The sequence below is a fragment of the Melanostigma gelatinosum genome, assembly GCF_949748355.1.
Source record: "Melanostigma gelatinosum genome assembly, chromosome: 17".
Classification (NCBI taxonomy): domain Eukaryota; kingdom Metazoa; phylum Chordata; class Actinopteri; order Perciformes; family Zoarcidae; genus Melanostigma; species Melanostigma gelatinosum.
In genome coordinates this window covers 21,313,899-21,331,167 of record NC_136650.1, presented here as the reverse complement: position 1 = coordinate 21,331,167, position 17,269 = coordinate 21,313,899, and the positions used below count along the sequence as shown (strand labels likewise).

Genomic DNA, 17,269 nt, shown 5'->3' with positions numbered 1-17,269 from the left:
TACCAGAGACTCCCACCACTGACACAAACCGGTCCGACAACGGTTGCGTAGTCATCACACTCGAACAGGTGGCTCCAGTATCGACGAGGAAGGTGTGATCCTGTCCATTTACTGAGCACCTGATTAAGGGTTTGCTGGTGAGGCCGAAATGTAGAGTGTGTGACGCCAGTGCTTGAGGGGCGTGTCAATAGGGAGGACTGTTGTAACCTCCGGGCCATTGTTGTTGGCTACTTGCCTGTGTGGCATGAGCCCCGCCTTGGGGACCATGTCCCTCGTCCCAAGGAGCCTGATGGGCCCCTTGCTGTGGTCTTTGTCCGTCATAGCCATGTCCGCCTCCTCCTCTGGAGTATTGTCCTCTTCCTCTCTGTGCTTGCTGCAGTGCTGACATGCAGTCTCTTGCGAAGTGTCCCGGTTTCCCACAGTTGTAGCAGAAATAGGATGCTCCCCTTTTTCCAGGTGCTCCTCTTTTTCTGGCTTTGGGGGGCGGGCCATGGGACCGAAGGTGATACTGGGGGGAGGAACCAGAGGAAGTGCTGGAGACAGGCCAGTTGAGGGCGGGGGAGGGGCCGAGGCCAGAGATGCCTGGCCCGGTTCCTGTGCAGTCTTTTCCAGACCTACCGGGGCTTGAGTGGTAGGGGTGATGTCGAGGGGGGTGATGTCGAGTGCCTGATGGGGCCTGGTTTGTTCTTTTCCGGTCGGCATGTCCACCTGTATCCGATCCGTCATGGCCGTTCCTAGTGCCATCATTGCCACTCGCTGTTCCTCTTCTCTGTCTTTGCGGGCTTGCTTCAGTGGGTTAGCGAACCCCCATCGCTTGGTTTGATTTGTCGTTTGATTTCTCTCTGCAGTCTGTGCGTAGGCCACTCGTTTTGTCAAATCGTTGGTAACGAGCAGGAGGTCGTTGATCGATGGAGGTAGTGGACTGGCCGCCTTCCACCATCCCTCCTCTTGCCATCGTTTCATGCAGTTATCCCAATGAATCTTGTCTCTTTTCCATGCAGCCTTGCCTCCTGTGGCTTTTACAGCTTTTTTCAGTTTTGCACGCAGTGCTTCTGAGTAGCCACCAGATGGAGCCACAGCTCCAGCCATGTCTTCTTGTGTTCTTCTTCTTCTTTTTTTCAGTTCAAGTTGTTGTTTTTTTTGTTTTTTTTTTAATCAATTCCAATCTTTTTTTTTTCTCAAAATTCTTTTTTTTTTTTTTTTCAAATTTCAAATTTCAAATTTCAAATTTCAAATTTCAAATTTCAAAATTTTCAATATAAAATGTTTGGATGCAGTACTCCCGAATGTCCACCAGATGGAGCCAAAGCTCCTCTCAAATGTTCTTCTTGGAGTTCCTGAAGCACCCACAGAGGGAGCCAAAGCTCCTGTCAAATGTTCTTGTGCAGTTCCTGAAGTACCACCAGAGGGAGCCAAAGCTCCTGTCAAATGTTCTTGTGCAGTTCCTGAAGTACCACCAGAGGGAGCCAAAGCTCCTGTCAAATGTTCTTGTGCCCTCTGTCCTAGTTGTTATCTCTCCCTGCTTTGGCTGCAGCTGTCTTTCTTATCTAAGATGTTCACTCCCTTGCCTCTGTGCCTTTGCCTGCTGTGTCTTCGCTCCTAACTCTGTTCACGGTTCTTATGGATATCTATTACATATATTAACCCTCAGCTTTCCTCTTCTATTCTAGTGTTTGTGGTTCTGTGTTTGAGTGCAAAGTTTGTGTCTTATGCGTGTGCTCTGCTCCACTGACCGTCAATCTCTGAAAAGCACACCAACCTGGTGAAAAACACTACAACTTTACAACTACACATGTACTCTCTAACACCTGTACGCTTCACACAGTCACTCACATCCATACCAGATTGACACCATACACTGCCGTCACTGAAATACGCACAAATCACATATAGATCTGCTCTTATAGCGTTTTCACGAGCACGGTCCCGAAGGAGATGGATACCTAATAGGCATTACTCAACACTCAATCGACCATACACTGCCGTGATTCCACAAATAATCGCACACAGACCTCGTCAGGAAAGGTCTATTGACCTTATTGTTTACAGTGTACGCCTTGTGCGAACACGGTCCCTAAGGAAATGGCGAATTCTTGTGCTACAATTGAATCGATGTCTCCCTGAGATCATCTATGCTGCATGCAAACCCATACACTGCCACTTCTGCAATACTGGTACACAAACCTCATCAATTACCTCAATTTGACCTCCTCAATTTATTTTTTTCAATTAAAATTCTCTGGATGGATCTTCGTTTTACAGTGTACAACATTGCATGAACCTGGTCCCTTTAGGAAATGGCGTTTTGCAGTCTCCAGACACACTACAGTCACATCAGCGTATTCCAACAACATTTCTATATACTTGATCCAAATCTCAGCTTGCAACTTCGCATAAATCAACAGTGTGGCCCGGAATTCAGTCTTTCAGACCGTCATTGGTCAGCGAACCGAAGCTTTCGCCACGGCTGTGTAACCTCCGAACAGTTATCAAAACTTACACGGTGAACACGATGCCAGTTTATAGAACTTACAATCCTTAATTTCTGTTAGATCCACTCACACACATGTACATTCTATGCTAAAAAACCCCCACTGCTGTCATAACAATCCTGTCACAATGCTTCGTCAATTTATCTTTAAAAATTTAGTCAACGCAATTCTTTACTCACCCCCGGTACTCCTGATCAATTCAATTTGGTTTTTCCTACATACAATTCTGCAGATTTCATTTAAATAGGCTCTGCTTACCTTTTGATTGCAGCTGCTTTGATCAGTTTCCCGAGATGATAAGAATGGCTCCGATTGTCAGCCGGAATCCCCAGCCTCTCGGGAAAACACCTGTTGTTTTGTCTGTTGACAGAAGAAAAAGTCCGTCACGAGATGTCTCTCCTACTGATCGTTAAGAACCATTCTCTGCTACCATGTTGAGAATAAATCTCATGTTGAGGAGAAAACTCAGGTGAACAGACTTAGGTCGAGGCGTTTAGCTCAATTCAAGCAATAAGGTTTATTTGTGACAGAAGTATTATGTCCAGCAGTTAAACGTGCACGGACCTAAAAAGTTCACTCTGTAGGAGCGAATGAAAAGCTAAAAGGCGCTTAAACAGAGTGCGCATGCGTTCATATATTAGGTCCTCCTTTTGGAGCATATTGGTCAAAGCAATAGTAGGAGGCGGATTTGTTTCTAGCATTCAAATGGCCCGATGGAGCACTGAGCATCTCCGCTCACACTGGCTCACGTCCGGGATCCGCCTTCTCTGGAACGTCAGTGTGTGAGATGTTGATTCAGCCGCATATTGTTATGTTCGGCCAACTAGATAAGCTAGGCGCTAGATATGCAAGGGCGCCTCTTTCTATCTCTAAGATGGAGCAGGCAGTTGAGACTGGTTCTCTGTAAGACTATGTGACATTTAACTGGGGCAAAAGCTATCCTTCAGAGTTCTAGTATTTTCCACTTTGTTCAGGCGAGTGCGAGAGTGCCCCACCTGGCGTTTTTGACCTTCGTGTACTAGAACTCACATATCCGCGTATAAGCTGTGTTTAACATTGAATGAATGTATATTTTATTTACAATTTTAGCGTCTGATTTGCCCTCTCTACCAGTCCTTGTGACTGTGGATGATACACTGATCCAGATCTACTTCCTGCAAATGCTTATTACTGAAATGTGAACCATTATCGGAGTATCAGCTCTGTCTGCAGCCACCTCACTACTGTCTGTGCGTCTTCTCTTTTAGTTGGGATTGCCTCCACCCACTTTGAGAATCTGTCCACCATTACCAAGATGAGTAAAGTCCATGCTGATGTCTTGGAAGCAGGCTGATGGTACAGGATAAGAGCCCATAGGTGTTTTGTACGGTTTTTTTTCACATTGTGATCCCCACAGGTGGTGCATTCATCGCAGAAGAGGCACAGTGCTTGCATTCTTTGCAATGTTCCTTTCTTTCCTTCGTGCGTGCCTCTGATATCAGTGAGACACACAATTCTGCTGGTGCTACCACTCTGCCATCATGGGATCTCCAAAGTCCACTTTCTCCTGTTGTTGCTCCTCTTCTTTAGCAGCTTCATCTGCCATGTCGTTTCCCACACTTATTCTGGTTCTTGCTTTGCCATCATGTCCTTTGCATTTCATGATTGCCACTCTTTTTAGTAGCTTCATAGCTTCTACCAGTGCCATGATTTCCTTCTTGTGTTTGATGGGTGCGTCCATTGATGTTGTGTATCCTCTTCTTCGCCACATGGGCCCATCCACGTGAGCTGCTCCATGTGCGTAAGCAGAATCTGTGAAGATGTTTACTGATTTTCCTTCTGCTATTTTCAAGGCTTGTATGAGCGCTTCGACTTCTGCCAGTTGTGCTGATGCTGGTTGAGGTAGGATACCTGATGCTACTATTGAGTGTCCCATATCTTCGAATTGTCTCACCACAGCATAGGATGCTGTGTTTCCTTCATCTCCTTTGTAGCAACATTCTTCCTGTTTCATAGGCAATGTGTGCTTTTGTGCATTCTTTTTTAATTTTCGATTTTCTTGCAGCTCCGTTTCGATTTTCTTGCAGCTCCGAATGTGAATTTCTTTGCTTAGGAGGATTCTTTGATGCAGCTCCTTCTCTTTCTCCCCCTTTTTTCTGATACAAAACTGCAGTAACATCCCTCTTTTTGTTCAGAAACATCTAGGTGGAAAAGGGAATGAATAGTCAATTCTTGAAGTGCCGATGCATGTGACAGAGTCTACGTGAGAATGGTGAACACATCTTCTGTTTCTTGTGTTCAAACTAGGGGTTGAGGTGTTTCATGATGGAGGATGCTTTCTCTGTGGGCTGTGGGCTGTGGGTTGTTAAGGGAATATGTGGATCTGGAACTGGATATGACGCAGGTTGTGTGGCATCATTGATTGGTCGAAAATCTTGTACCATCCGCCAGCCTGTGTTGTTTCCGGCCTTCTGCACTGGCAATAAAAGTCTGAAATCAGTATTCCCAAATGTCCACACGATGGAGCCAAAGCTCCTGTCCACTGTTCCTGTTGCAGTTCCTGAAGTGGCCACAGAAAAGCCAAAACTCATGTCAAATGTTTTTCCTTTTTTTCAGTTCGTGAAGTGCCAGCAGAGGGAGCCAATACTCCTTGTATGCCTTCAAATGACATGTGTGAGCTCTGAACCACGTCATTCACACTGGCTTACGTCCACAACCTTGCTTTTCTCTGGAACGTGTGTGTGTGTGAAAAGTTGATCTATTTTATTATTAACACATATGGTGAAGAGGCGAAATCAGTAATGTTGTAAACATATTTCGAAGTCTCTGTGTGAATAGTTAAACAGAACACTCTGTTCCTGCGTTAAGGTGGCAGTTTTCTGCCCTAATCTGATGGGTTTAAGCAAGCGTTACTTTCAGGGTTACTGTTATCTGTTCCTGTCGTACGAAAGGATGACGGAATGCTCCTTCCGGCGTTTTTGACCTACATACAGTGACCTCACAACTCCGCAATATAAGCTTTACAAGTATAACGTGTATTATTTAACAGTGTATGAATATATTTTATTTATAACTCCCCCTTTTTACCCCTGCTAGGTGTGAAATGCTATGTTTTAATTACACATGCAATGGATGTAACTAAATGTTTTATAAGGCCTCTAGTGTGCACCAAGCCCCCACCTTTTTAATTGTCTTCTCTCTGTCCTTGCAGTGGACACAAATCAAGGCCGCATCTGTGTTTTTATCAGGAGTAGTCAAACCCTCCCTAATTTTCCCAGCGCCTGTCTGGCTGTGTGAATAGAAGCTGTGTATCAGCTTTAAAACTTTTTTTCCTGGTTGCATGAGTGACTGCTGTGTTTCCGCATTACACTTTGCTAACAGTCCCTGGGGAACCCAATTTTCCAATAAATCAGTAGTTTTTTAACTACGCCAGTAAAACTGACACTTATATTAACCCTCAGCTGTCTCTCAGCATATTCTAGTGATTTATGTGTGTGTGTGAATGCAACGCTTGTATCATGTGTGTTATCTGCTGCACTGAGCATCAATCTTTGAATCAGCGCACGAACATTTTCAAACACAAATCAAGGCCTCAGCTGGCTGTCTCTAATATGTACGCTTCAAACATTCACTTTCATTCAAACAAAATTGCAACACACTGCCATTTTTGAAATGCGCACAGATCACAAATACGGTAAAGGAATATCTTTAGAAATACAGTCAAACAAATAAACAAAAGTTAAAACGTACAGCTCAGCAAATAGTCACCCGCATTCATACTAGATAATCAAAACACACGCTTCCGTCTCTTTAAGCATAAATCAGTCACAAGCTCTTTTTACACACTCATCACATTCCATCAGCAAGTTTCTTTTTTCTCAAACTAAACAAACAGACACCTCTTGGCCCGCACAAATGACAAACTGCTTCTCAGCAAACAAACACAGTCAAATGATAAACACAAATTAAAACCAAATCTGAAATGCGCACACTTCACAAATACGGTCTAGAAGGAAATTAATATCTTTACAAATGCAGTGAAACAATGAACACACATTAGAACATACACGGCTGTCTCTTTAAATATAAATCAGTCAGAAGCGCAGCCTTCGGATGAGCTGACTCTTTTTCTTTTAGACACACTTTTATCAACAACGCATTTTAACAGCAATTTGTCTTTTTCCTCAATCTCAGCAAACAGACTGTGTACCGCTGACCACTTGACCACGATACAAATGAAAAACTGCTTTTTAGCAAACAATCAGTCAAAGTATAAAGGATTCTTTCCCTCTCTTGCACACAAAAGAAAACACGGCCCTTCCGCGTGGAAGTCCGCGGTGCTACCAACCACACCACCAACGCAATACATCAAACAACACAATTTAATACACTTTTAAGTAACCTAGGACTCTGCGGGTCCTTTTCGCTTTAGGTTACTTTATTACACAACGTCCGTTATCAACGACACATCAATTAACGTAAATTTTGTGCTCTCGCCCAGAAACTCCGTCGAGGATTCTCTAAGCAGAGATATCATGGTTTTCCACTAAGCGCCACACACAAATCTAGATCCGGAGATTTGATGATCTCAATAAGGTAATTTTCTCTTGGTCCGCTATCAATGATACATCGGCTAACTTAAAACTTGTGCTCCCGTGCAGAAACTATCTAAGAGTTACTCTAAGCAGAGTTAACTTGGTTTTTACACCACACGTAACACACTCGATGTCTTGATACGAATATTTCACGGTCAATTCTCTCAATACAATTTACAGTTTATCAATGACATCAATGACATATACATATATCCCCGTCATGTTATGCAATTTCTTCGTAGCCCAAAACATCCCATAAGTACGTTAGAAATTACGCCTTTTGTAACATGAATTTGAGTGCTCAGCGTGGAGCGCGTGTCTGCGAGCAGATGCGTTACACGGCTCACAACACCTCACATCTACGCTATCACAAGTGCGTAATTTCTCGCCTTTATTTGACGTTTTCTGATGGGCTCATTCATACATATACACAGAACCCCCAAATGCTGGGCTGAACAACCCTGCTGCTGTGTTTTTAATCTTTACAATACTTTTATGACTACGCAATACTTACAGTTCGGACAGTCGGATCTAATTTAGTTCATGTCTATAATACAATATGCAGAATTCAGTTAAATAGGCGTCTGCTCACCTTGAGATGTGCCGGCACAATCAGACTGTCTCCCGAACTGCAAGCTCGCTCCGATGGCAATTATCGGTTCCCAGCCTCAGGGGGAGAGATGTGCCGTTATCTGGAATCAAAAGGAGAGGTCTGTTAACATTCCAACCCGAAGCTCTGTATCATATAAATCACGTCAGGGTCACCACTTTGTTGTGAAAAAAAGTGTTGTAGCTGTCTTTCACACTTAGAGCAGGTTTAAGAATGAAACAGAAGCTCTCAGAGGCGTATAGTTAAATCAAAGCAATAGATTTATTTATCAACAGAGTCATTCAGCCCAGCTATCAAAAACAAGCTTGGGTGCTAATGGATGAACTTCGCAGAGATTCACCATGAGACACGCTTCAACACATCAGCGTGAAACTTAATATAGGGGGTCCACCCCTTGCTACACATTGGCCAAAGTCAAAGATGCAGGCGTGGCACGTTTTTACGTTATGACACCTGGTTGGAAGCCGTGAATGTCCATTCACCTTGGCCCCTCCCAATAGGCGTTGGTTTCCATCAGTGTGAGTGAGGAGTTCCATGCGAGAGGTCCTAAGAAGGAGTGTGTGAAGAAGCCGGGCTCAGCTGGGGCGTTGGCCCTCGCTTGAATCTCACTGTCTATTGTGTCTTCCTTATCTTCTCTAAAGATGGCTGCCTGTTCCTTGTGACGCAGTTAAATAAGTAACCTTTCACCTGCTTCTCTCTGGCCTTGCTGTATGCTGTGAGCACTGTATAAGTGGTTAATAGAGCTGCATAAGCTAATGGTTATTTAAAACTACAAATATGCTAGTGATTAATTAAACTGTATATAAGTCAATTGCTACTTAAAGCTGTATATAAGCTAGCTGTTAATTAAGCTGTATATAAGCTAATATAAGCTAATTTTATCAACAACCGTAAAGATAAGTCTTTCACACGGACAGCGGTCTCCGAGATGAAAGTCCTGTGTGTGTTTGACCACACAGCTACATGAGCTGCTCTCACCGTCTGATAATGAAACGTAGGTTCGTGTTGGAGTCGGTTGAAAGCCTGGTGCGCCTCACACACTGAAGGTTTGCACAATCATCGCTATTTGACGACTTTGGGAGCGCCGGTTGGTTTGGTCCAGATTGAAATATCTCAACATGTGGGGAAGTTCGTTGCAGACATTCTTTGGTCCCCAGAGGATGAACCCCTAAACGAACTGTTACACGTTTGTTTTTCTGTCAAAGAAAACTGTTGTAGTTAATTATTAGGTAAGTATTAATGCACTCTGGCTTCAGGTAGCCCACTGTGGTGAACAGTTCCAGAGAGACACTCCAGTAATTCACTATCATGAGCTGCCAGGTTGATTATAACTTAAGTTTTGCTGATCATTTCTACAGGTTAGGTTAAAAAACAACAACATATGATCACATCAACAAACGATTATAGCTGTTCTGAATATTCACACTCAAGCACTTTGGCTGTAGCCTAACATCACCTTTACCCTCAGCCTCTTCAGTGCTCTACAACCCTGTCAGCCTTCTTAGTCTCATGTAACCCTATCTCATTTCTAGGGATTTGCCCCGTGTGTCAAATAAAACCACAGTCTGCCCCACTCATCATCTTGACCTCTTCACGAAATCCTCTCGCCAACTTACATGACAATTTAATTAAACCTTTCATCATAAGAGCATTTAACTTTTAGTTCTCATCTTTCCAGCAGCACCTGAAGGCAACACAAGAGTTAGACTAACAGCCCCTCGGCAGCTATGTGACAACATCGTGCAGACTTTTATTAGCAGGCACTTGTCAATTCCACCGCGGACAAATATAACACAATATCGCCTCATGTCATATCGTGTTGCATTTTGTGATGTCTGCATTAATTTATTGATTCATGACTGCGTTTAAAATGATATATTCGTGATCCGTCCTCTTGTCAGCTTTATTCCTTTCTCACTCTCTTCATCTGCAGTTTGGCAAACACACACACAGTCCAACGCGCATGGTGTTAACGCAACATATCAGATGAAATGTCAGGAGTGGAATAGTTCACAGGCCACCGACCAGTGCCCCCCCGAATTGGCCCCTCGGCCCCTCGGACCTGCTCCCCAAATGCTTTGTGAGATAACTCACAGATGATCTCAAACTTCACTTTGATAATATCAAGCATTTGTTTTTGGCTCCTATAACCAGCAGCGATTGTGTATTATCTGGCACTGGATGCTGGGGGGGGGGGGGGGGGGGGGGGGGGGGGGGCTCATGGTAAGTGGGTCTGAGTACATAACCGTGAATCCTGCACTCGTGTCCCGTCATACCGGCATGGACTAAACCGTAAAGACATATTTGAAAGTGCCTTTTTAAATTGGGTTCATGTGTTCATATCGTTGTTATTTTACTGGCTGTGGTGAAAGCTTTATATCTCCATCATGTCAGCTTTCCAGGAACTAAAAAAAACAACCTCGTTATTTTTAGCTTTACGATTGTGGGCGATGTGAGTTTGATGCAGAAGGGGTTCACAATCAAACTTTCATAAATATTTAAATGACAAAAAGGAAACAGACAGGAGGAAATCATCTTCTCCCCAAATAAAAAAAAGAGCACCGCTGTTCGGTCTGAACGCCTGTTCTTCTGTTCGTGGTTCTCGACCAGAAGGTCAACGTGGCACAGTGTGTGCTGCACCGCTGCAGCAGGCGTCCAGCTGATTGTAGCTGCAGGACAGTGTGTGACTTGGCTGCACTGAGGCTCAGCGATCAGGGAGCTGTGAGGCTCAGCGGCACATACATGGCGCTGAAAGGTTCTAGTGTCAAATTTACGACAGCGGATCTATTTTTGAAAACATCTGGGGAAGCTCTCCAGATGGTCCTCACCATGTGCGTGCCTCCGTGTGCGTGTGTGAGTGAGTGTGTGTGTGTGTGTGTGATCTATTTGCATTGGTGTATAATCTAACGGGGACATTATTGAGACACGAGCGTGCCGGGTGATGATTTACAAGGTCAGGGTAGTTAAAAGTGTTTCAATAAATGTGTCTTTGTGATGTTCAATAAAACCATGGGAGGATTGATTGTGTTCAAACTGTTCACAAAAGAGCCTTTTTACAAAAACAAAACCTTTATTGCACTTAAAATATATTTTATAGACTGCACATGTCTGTAGATACACAAATAAACATACATTGTGTCAATAACTCTGCAGTAGTTTTGTTACATTCAGTCGGAGATTTCATCTGACTGTGATGTGTGTTGATGAGTAAATCCATGGAGCTGTCCGTGGTGCTGAAGTAGCAGATAGATTTTTAAATTGCGACTTTTTTTTAATCTGAAATCACAAACTGGTTGTATTCAATTTAATACATTAAATGTAATAAATGAACAATATAAAGAGAAAGAATATGCGGTTTGTGGTTATGTACAAAGTGCTACAGCAGCTTAGGCTAGCAAGCTACAACACAAAACTAGCGTTAGCTTAAAGTTACATTTACGGTGCTGAAGAAATAAATGCAGCATATAAATATTTACAACTTTGAATAGGCTTATTTTTATTAAATATTTATGTCATTTGAAACGCTTTTTTATGACTTGAAACTGTGTCAATGTGTTTTGGCACTGCACCTCTCAGTACGCTGGCAGACGTGTTGGCTATAAAAACAATACAGTTCATAACCTACTCTGATGAATACGCTCAAAAGTCTAAACCCAAATATAGACGCAGATCACTAAAGGTACAAGGACATGACAGCGTTCCAGCTATTCGTTTTTATTACAGCACTAATAAACACAGCTGCTCTCAAACCATTTGAAGAGCAGCGTCTTTTCACACCGTGATATATAGTGGTCGAGTTTGTATTAACGTTGAAATATTAGGGATATATTTACAAATATTTGTCACAATTTACAATCACGGAAACCCCTAAAAACAGCAGCAAATTCTCAACTTTGAGACACTTGAACCAGAAGATCTTATGAACATAATGGCTTTTAAAGGCACAACAGAATATGTTGCTAAACTCTGAACTAAAGACAATATTAATCAGGTCTACTAAGCTAAACATCACATATTCTTTATAAAACACGTGTTGTCATGTAAAAAGTGACGAGTTGCTTCATGTTCTCATTATTTTGACTCCTCATCTCTCTCCTCTCCCCTCCTTCTCTTTCATGCTCCTGATCGCCCCTTTCCCTCCGCTCTTCTTCCTCTCCTCCTCCAGCCTCGCCCTCTCATTCTCCATCACCCACTCCCCTCCGAGGTAATTCAGCGCAACCTCGGGTCGCCCGCGGAGCCGGGGCGTCGGGTCGAGGAGCGTCCGGAAGAAGCTGCAGGCCAGCGGGGTGAAACTCGCGAACTGGGGCGCCGCGGGAGGCCCGTCCTTTATCGCGAGTCCTGCACCGATTAAACCGCCTTCGCCCTGCGGCTCCGCCCACACGTCCAGTTCGTCGTCGCCGAGGCCTTCCGCTCTGTCGGACCACTCCCGATACTTCAGGTACGACCGGCAGTCGCTGGCGGTTTCGGCCCAGGGGTGACTGCCGGTGAGCATGGCGTAGGTCAGGATCCCCAGCGCCCAGCTGTCCGTGCTGGGCTCCACGGACACCCAAACTCTCGCCTTCTTCTTCCCCTCTTCATTCTCCTTGACGGCACACTTACCATCGCCCTCGCTGCTCCAGCTGTCCTCGTTACCGCGAGCGATCTCGGACTCGGGGGTGCAGTAAGGAGAGCTGTACCAGACCTCCGGCACCCTGGTGCCCACGGCCTTCACCTGGTGGAGAATACTCATCCATTTGTGATCGCAACTAAAATACAGTCAAATTAATGTGATACCAAAAGAGGTTAGAAGCTCCTGTATATCGATGGATATTCTTTAAACCCCGGACTGTCTTTGCTCAGTCTTCCCCTGCTTTATTTCAACGACTTGAGCAAAGTCACTTTGTTATTCTGGCCTTAGGGGCCACATGTAGCGTCTGAAAACACAAATAAAACACTTCTTTCATCAATTTATCCAACGTGCCAAAACCTGCTGGTTGGAATTACGATGATGATGAAGCAGTAATTTAGCGGTAAGCCTCACTGACTAAGTTTTACAAAGATAAATGGATTTCCAGCATCACAAATCCCTCAGTTTGGCTGACCTCTGAAAGGAAAAGGGTGAAGTCAAATATTCCTCGGGCTGATAGTAAAGCTCCGGGTAGTCCTGAACTGATGATTGTGATTGGTAAGATTAAATCATTCATTTCTCCTCCTTCTTGATTTATGTTATTGTGTTACACCTTACGCACGTCTACATTGACAACAATGGATTTGAAGGCGCCAAAAAAACCCCACGACATTCCCCTTATTCTACCAAATTAAACTTAGCTTTAGAAAGGCAACCCTGAGGATGTTGGGCATGAAGAAATCATTCAACATTTGAGCGGTACGGTGTGGTTCGTACTGACCATGCCAAAGTCTCCCAGTTTGACCCAGCGGCAGGCGGAGTCGCACAGGAAGACGTTCTCTGGTTTGAGGTCTCTGTGGACGAAGCCAAGAGAGTGCAGGTGGGACAGAGCGCCACAGAGCTGGGACACCACCCGCTGACAAGAGTCCTCCTCCATACCGACCTGGGGAGTAGAGGGGGGGGGGGGGGGGGGGGGGGGTGAGCCTACTGAAATCCTGCATCTGAACACAGCATGAAAACAAAGCCCACACCTCGGGCATGATGACGTCGTAAAGGTCGCCAAAGAGGCTTGCTTGCTGAGCGAAGACGTAGTGTGCCGGCGTGGAGTAGGCGATGCCCAGCGCTCTGGTCAGCGACGGGTGAGTGCAGAAGGAGAGAGAGAGGTTGTACTCCCTCAGGAAGGAGAAGAGGGACGTGGACTCACGAGGGAAGAACTTCAGAGCCATCGGAGTACCTGGAGGACACGCGGGTCAGGTACTGATGGAGGTCTTTTCTTTATTGGTGGATTTAAGTGACAATGAACAATGGTTCCTCCCCCTCACCTCTCTTCCTGTGTACAGCCAGCATGACTTTGCCATACGAGCCTTCGCCCAGCAGCTTCAGGACCTGGAAGTGCTCCGATGTGTCCATCGCTGTCAGAGACTGAGCCGTCAGGTGGCACATCTCATCCAGGAGCTTCGTGGCAGCCTGAGCACACACACACACACACACACACACACACACACACACACACACACGCACACACACATTAAACATTCCATGTGTTTGGAGCAGGAGTTAGATTACTATCAAACCAAAGACTGTTGTTATTGACATGGAGGTGATTTCAGATGAGGTTGACTGATCACAGGATTATTCTTGATTATTATAGAAACTATACCGAGTAATGTAAACGGAAGGTTTGCAGTTTTAAACGCAACCTTGCATTCATTTAAACTACTTGGTTAGGTTAAGAAAAGATAATAGTTTTGGGTTGAAATCAGGACGTTTTTCTCCTAAATGTATTTACGCACACAAGTTAAGTAGTCAACGTAAATAAGTCAACAGTAGTTTGACCCCCTGATCCACCCCGTCCTCCTCCTTGCACTGTCGTCCTCGCTCTTTATACGTCAACTGTCTTCTGGAGCACTTGTTCTGAGAGTTTAATGCACGAAAGGATTTGTGAGACCACTTTCTGTTGCAGCTCTTTGGAATGCAGCGCAAACGTTGTCGTGATGATTGTCGTCATGGCGATGCTGGCGACACTGATCCACGGGTATAAACATGTCTGTTAATAGCCTCCCGAAATCCTTTCACACACACACACACACACACACACACACACACACACACACACACACACACACACACACACACACACACACACACACACACACACACACACACACACAGAGGCCTGGCATGACTGATGTGTGTGTTAGAGACAAATGTCCTCTTCTACTTGGAGAATGGTCTCCGTGGACCACAAACACCAGAGTGATGAAGGACAGCATCATCAGCATAGTTAGAGCAGAAACAGGTAATTGACACCAACATACCGATGTTAAACCAATACTTGAGCCTCTGGATCTCCTTTCACTCCTCCTGCTTTTAAAAATATACATTCTACTGTTCATATATGACGATTCCTTTTCACCAGGTTTCAGGATTATTAAACAGCGTGTATGTGAATAGTGTGAACGCAATATCTGGCATTCAAAATCAAACATTTAAGGCAATACATGAATGAGCTGATGTAGATGACTATATGTAAAACCTCCAGTCTAAATATGTTCATACAGTATCAGTGGGTTAAATGAGACACCAGAGCCTCAAAATAGCAAAACATCTTGATGTTTATTGTTTTGAGGATTTATTTAATCAACTGTGTTGAAGCAGCTCACAATAAAAAGAGTCATTTTTAGAGACAAAAGCCGGCAACAGTATTAAAAATGTTCACATTGCACCCTAAAATAATTATCATGAGTCCAAAATGTGTCTTAAAAGTGTTACAACATTTATCTTCCATTAAATTATGATATGATAAGGCAACAAAAGCCCTCCGATGATAATCGTAGAGATAATTGGAGAGACGAAATAAACACAAAAATATGAAATGTTCACAATGCACTTCATGTAAAACCGTACTGATCAGACATTCACCATGATCTTTATCAATACATCCGTTTGCACTGTTCCTGCTCATGACATTACCAAAATAAACTCCATATTCTCAACGTTCTCCATCTGGTAATTGTTATTTGAAGGGTCAGGTCACCCAAGTTGTGCCTCTTGTGGAATCTTCATCGTGCAGATCGTCTTTATCCGTCCAGGTTATGACATATCTCTGCAGCTCCCATGAAACAAGAGGTAAATGAGAGTGTGTTTTCTTACGCATTGAGTGAACTGACCCTTACATCTATGAAAGCTTGCAGTGAGAGAATCTCGGCAGCAGCTTTGACTTACTGTCATTCTGCAGCTGTGGTTCCGTTCAGCGCCGTTGATCTTCAGTTAGAAATATGTCCAACATAAATTCTCTTCATTTAGCAGGTGCACCTGTCAGGAGATCCTCCACATCTGCTGCACTTCTTTCCACCTTCTGTCCAAAAACCCCCCCGGTGTGTCTCGGTCTGCTGCAGAGAGAGTTCGGCTGTGGTTTGCAGTCAGAGGAGAAACTCTCCACACTGACCGACGAGCTCGGAGAATTTCATGTCTGTCCTCACCTCCACTCCTCCCCCCGGATCCTAGCGAGTGTGTGGGCTCGTCCTACTTTCCTACCATCCCTCATTTGAGCATTTTCTTCTTGCCTTCCTTCCTTCCTTCCTCCCTCCCTTCCTTCCTACTCTACCTCTGTGTGTGCTCTGCAGAGGAGGCTTATAGTGACTGAGCGTGTTCATATGCATGATTGCATCTGTGTGAAGTCTGGTTTGAGTGCCTTCGTCAAGTGTAAATGCAGAAAAAAGTGTGTTTGCATGAAAAGTGTGTTTTGCGTGAGCCCAAAATCTGTCGGTCAACAAAAGGATCAGCTATCACCCTCTTCCTCTCTGGGTACAAAACACCGTCTTTATATCTCCCTCCGCTTCTATTTGGAGTCAAAGAATATGTCCCTCTAACACCCGGACCCCGCGTGGGCTGTGGACCAAGACCTCAGCTGCTGCCGGTGACCACAGTCCGTACAACCGCAGGATCACTCAGAGTTTCCCCTGGAGGGCCGTTACAGTGAAAGTCTGTCTGTGTGTGAGATCCGTCTGAGGCCACGTGTCAACACGCTGACATTACGCAAGTCACTGCGTGTTACTTCAGGTCGCCGGCTGAGCAGCAGCGGCCTGCACATTCCCACGTGTGTCACTCAGCCCCGCGTGGCTCTCGTTAACCTCGCTGCTCTACGGCCGTTTGCATTGCAGTGGCTGCAGATGTGGAGTTTGAGTGAAACTGTAACGTTTGAGGCAGAAAATGTCAGTGCTGCACCCTCATCACGAACCGCCAAAAAAACATGTCCGTCGTCGTTTGGTGCAACTTTTATTGACCCACAGTTCAGCCTCCAGCCGCCGTAACTCACTCTCTTAAAGCGACAGTGCTCTCTTCTAAAGGGTCAGTACAACAATTTTCCTCAGAAGACGTAAGTAATATTTTTAACAATTTGTAACAATAAAAATATGAATTTGAAATCAGATGTTTGTAAATAAGTTTCAGAGCGCTACATCAGCAACGCTGTAAGCTGTCAATGCATGCTCAGACAACGGCTCGTCTGATGAGTTACTCCTCACTTTTCGTGCGAAAGTGCAGCAACACGCGCGTCGCTTTGGGCTCGTTACATAAGTGCTCATTGACCTTAATTATTATTACTATCGACCACATAAGATATGTTTGTTAACAGATAAGATGTTTGTCAACAGATAATATCTACGCTCCACGACGTGAGACGAGCCCATTGAACCTCAGGGCAGACACCGAGACGGGGGGCAGAGGGCAAGTTCACCGGTTGGTAGTGTGAGCCGGGCTGAAGGGGGTTCAGGAGAGAGTAGAGCCAGAGACGAAGGCAACCAAGGCCGACGTTACGTCAGGCACGCGCAAACAGGTTTCAGACAAAAACAGTCACAATACTGACGATCCGTAGACGACTATTGGCCGGAAACAAGACACTGAATCTGGTGATGAGGTTTTTTATGGCAGGACTGATTATGATGAGAGGCAGCCTGTAGCCTGACACCTGCACACCTGTGTCCAC

The 17,269-nt window shown here is 44.7% G+C and overlaps 1 protein-coding gene across 2 annotated transcripts; it reads right to left on the bottom strand.

Annotated features, from left to right (window-relative positions):
- Positions 1-10,761: 10,761 nt before the first annotated feature.
- Positions 10,762-15,810, bottom strand: LOC306791353 (serine/threonine-protein kinase SBK2). Of its 2 annotated transcripts, XM_079288018.1 has the most exons (6): positions 15,508-15,810; positions 15,256-15,388; positions 13,605-13,749; positions 13,314-13,516; positions 13,064-13,225; positions 10,762-12,387 (listed from the first exon to the last, which is right to left on the bottom strand). In XM_079288018.1, the coding sequence occupies exons 2-6, from the start codon at positions 15,286-15,288 to the stop codon at positions 11,761-11,763; spliced, it is 1,170 nt and encodes a 389-aa protein (XP_079144144.1). In that variant the 5' UTR covers positions 15,289-15,388; positions 15,508-15,810; the 3' UTR covers positions 10,762-11,760. The 2 variants fall into 2 exon arrangements, with proteins under 2 accessions (XP_079144144.1, XP_079144145.1); XM_079288019.1 differs by lacking the exon at positions 15,256-15,388.
- Positions 15,811-17,269: the final 1,459 nt, after the last annotated feature.

What these genes read in the sequence shown, in the direction of transcription:
- LOC306791353 (XM_079288018.1), bottom strand. Translation starts at nt 15,288, where the DNA reads ATGGAGAACGTTGAGAATATGGAGTTTATTTTG. An exon ending in AGAATATGGAGTTTATTTTG is followed by an intron (nt 13,750 to 15,255) that starts GTAATGTCATGA and finishes GTGTGTGCTCAG; the next exon opens with GCTGCCACGAAGCTCCTGGA. An exon ending in ACGACGTCATCATGCCCGAG is followed by an intron (nt 13,226 to 13,313) that starts GTGTGGGCTTTG and finishes TCTACTCCCCAG; the next exon opens with GTCGGTATGGAGGAGGACTC.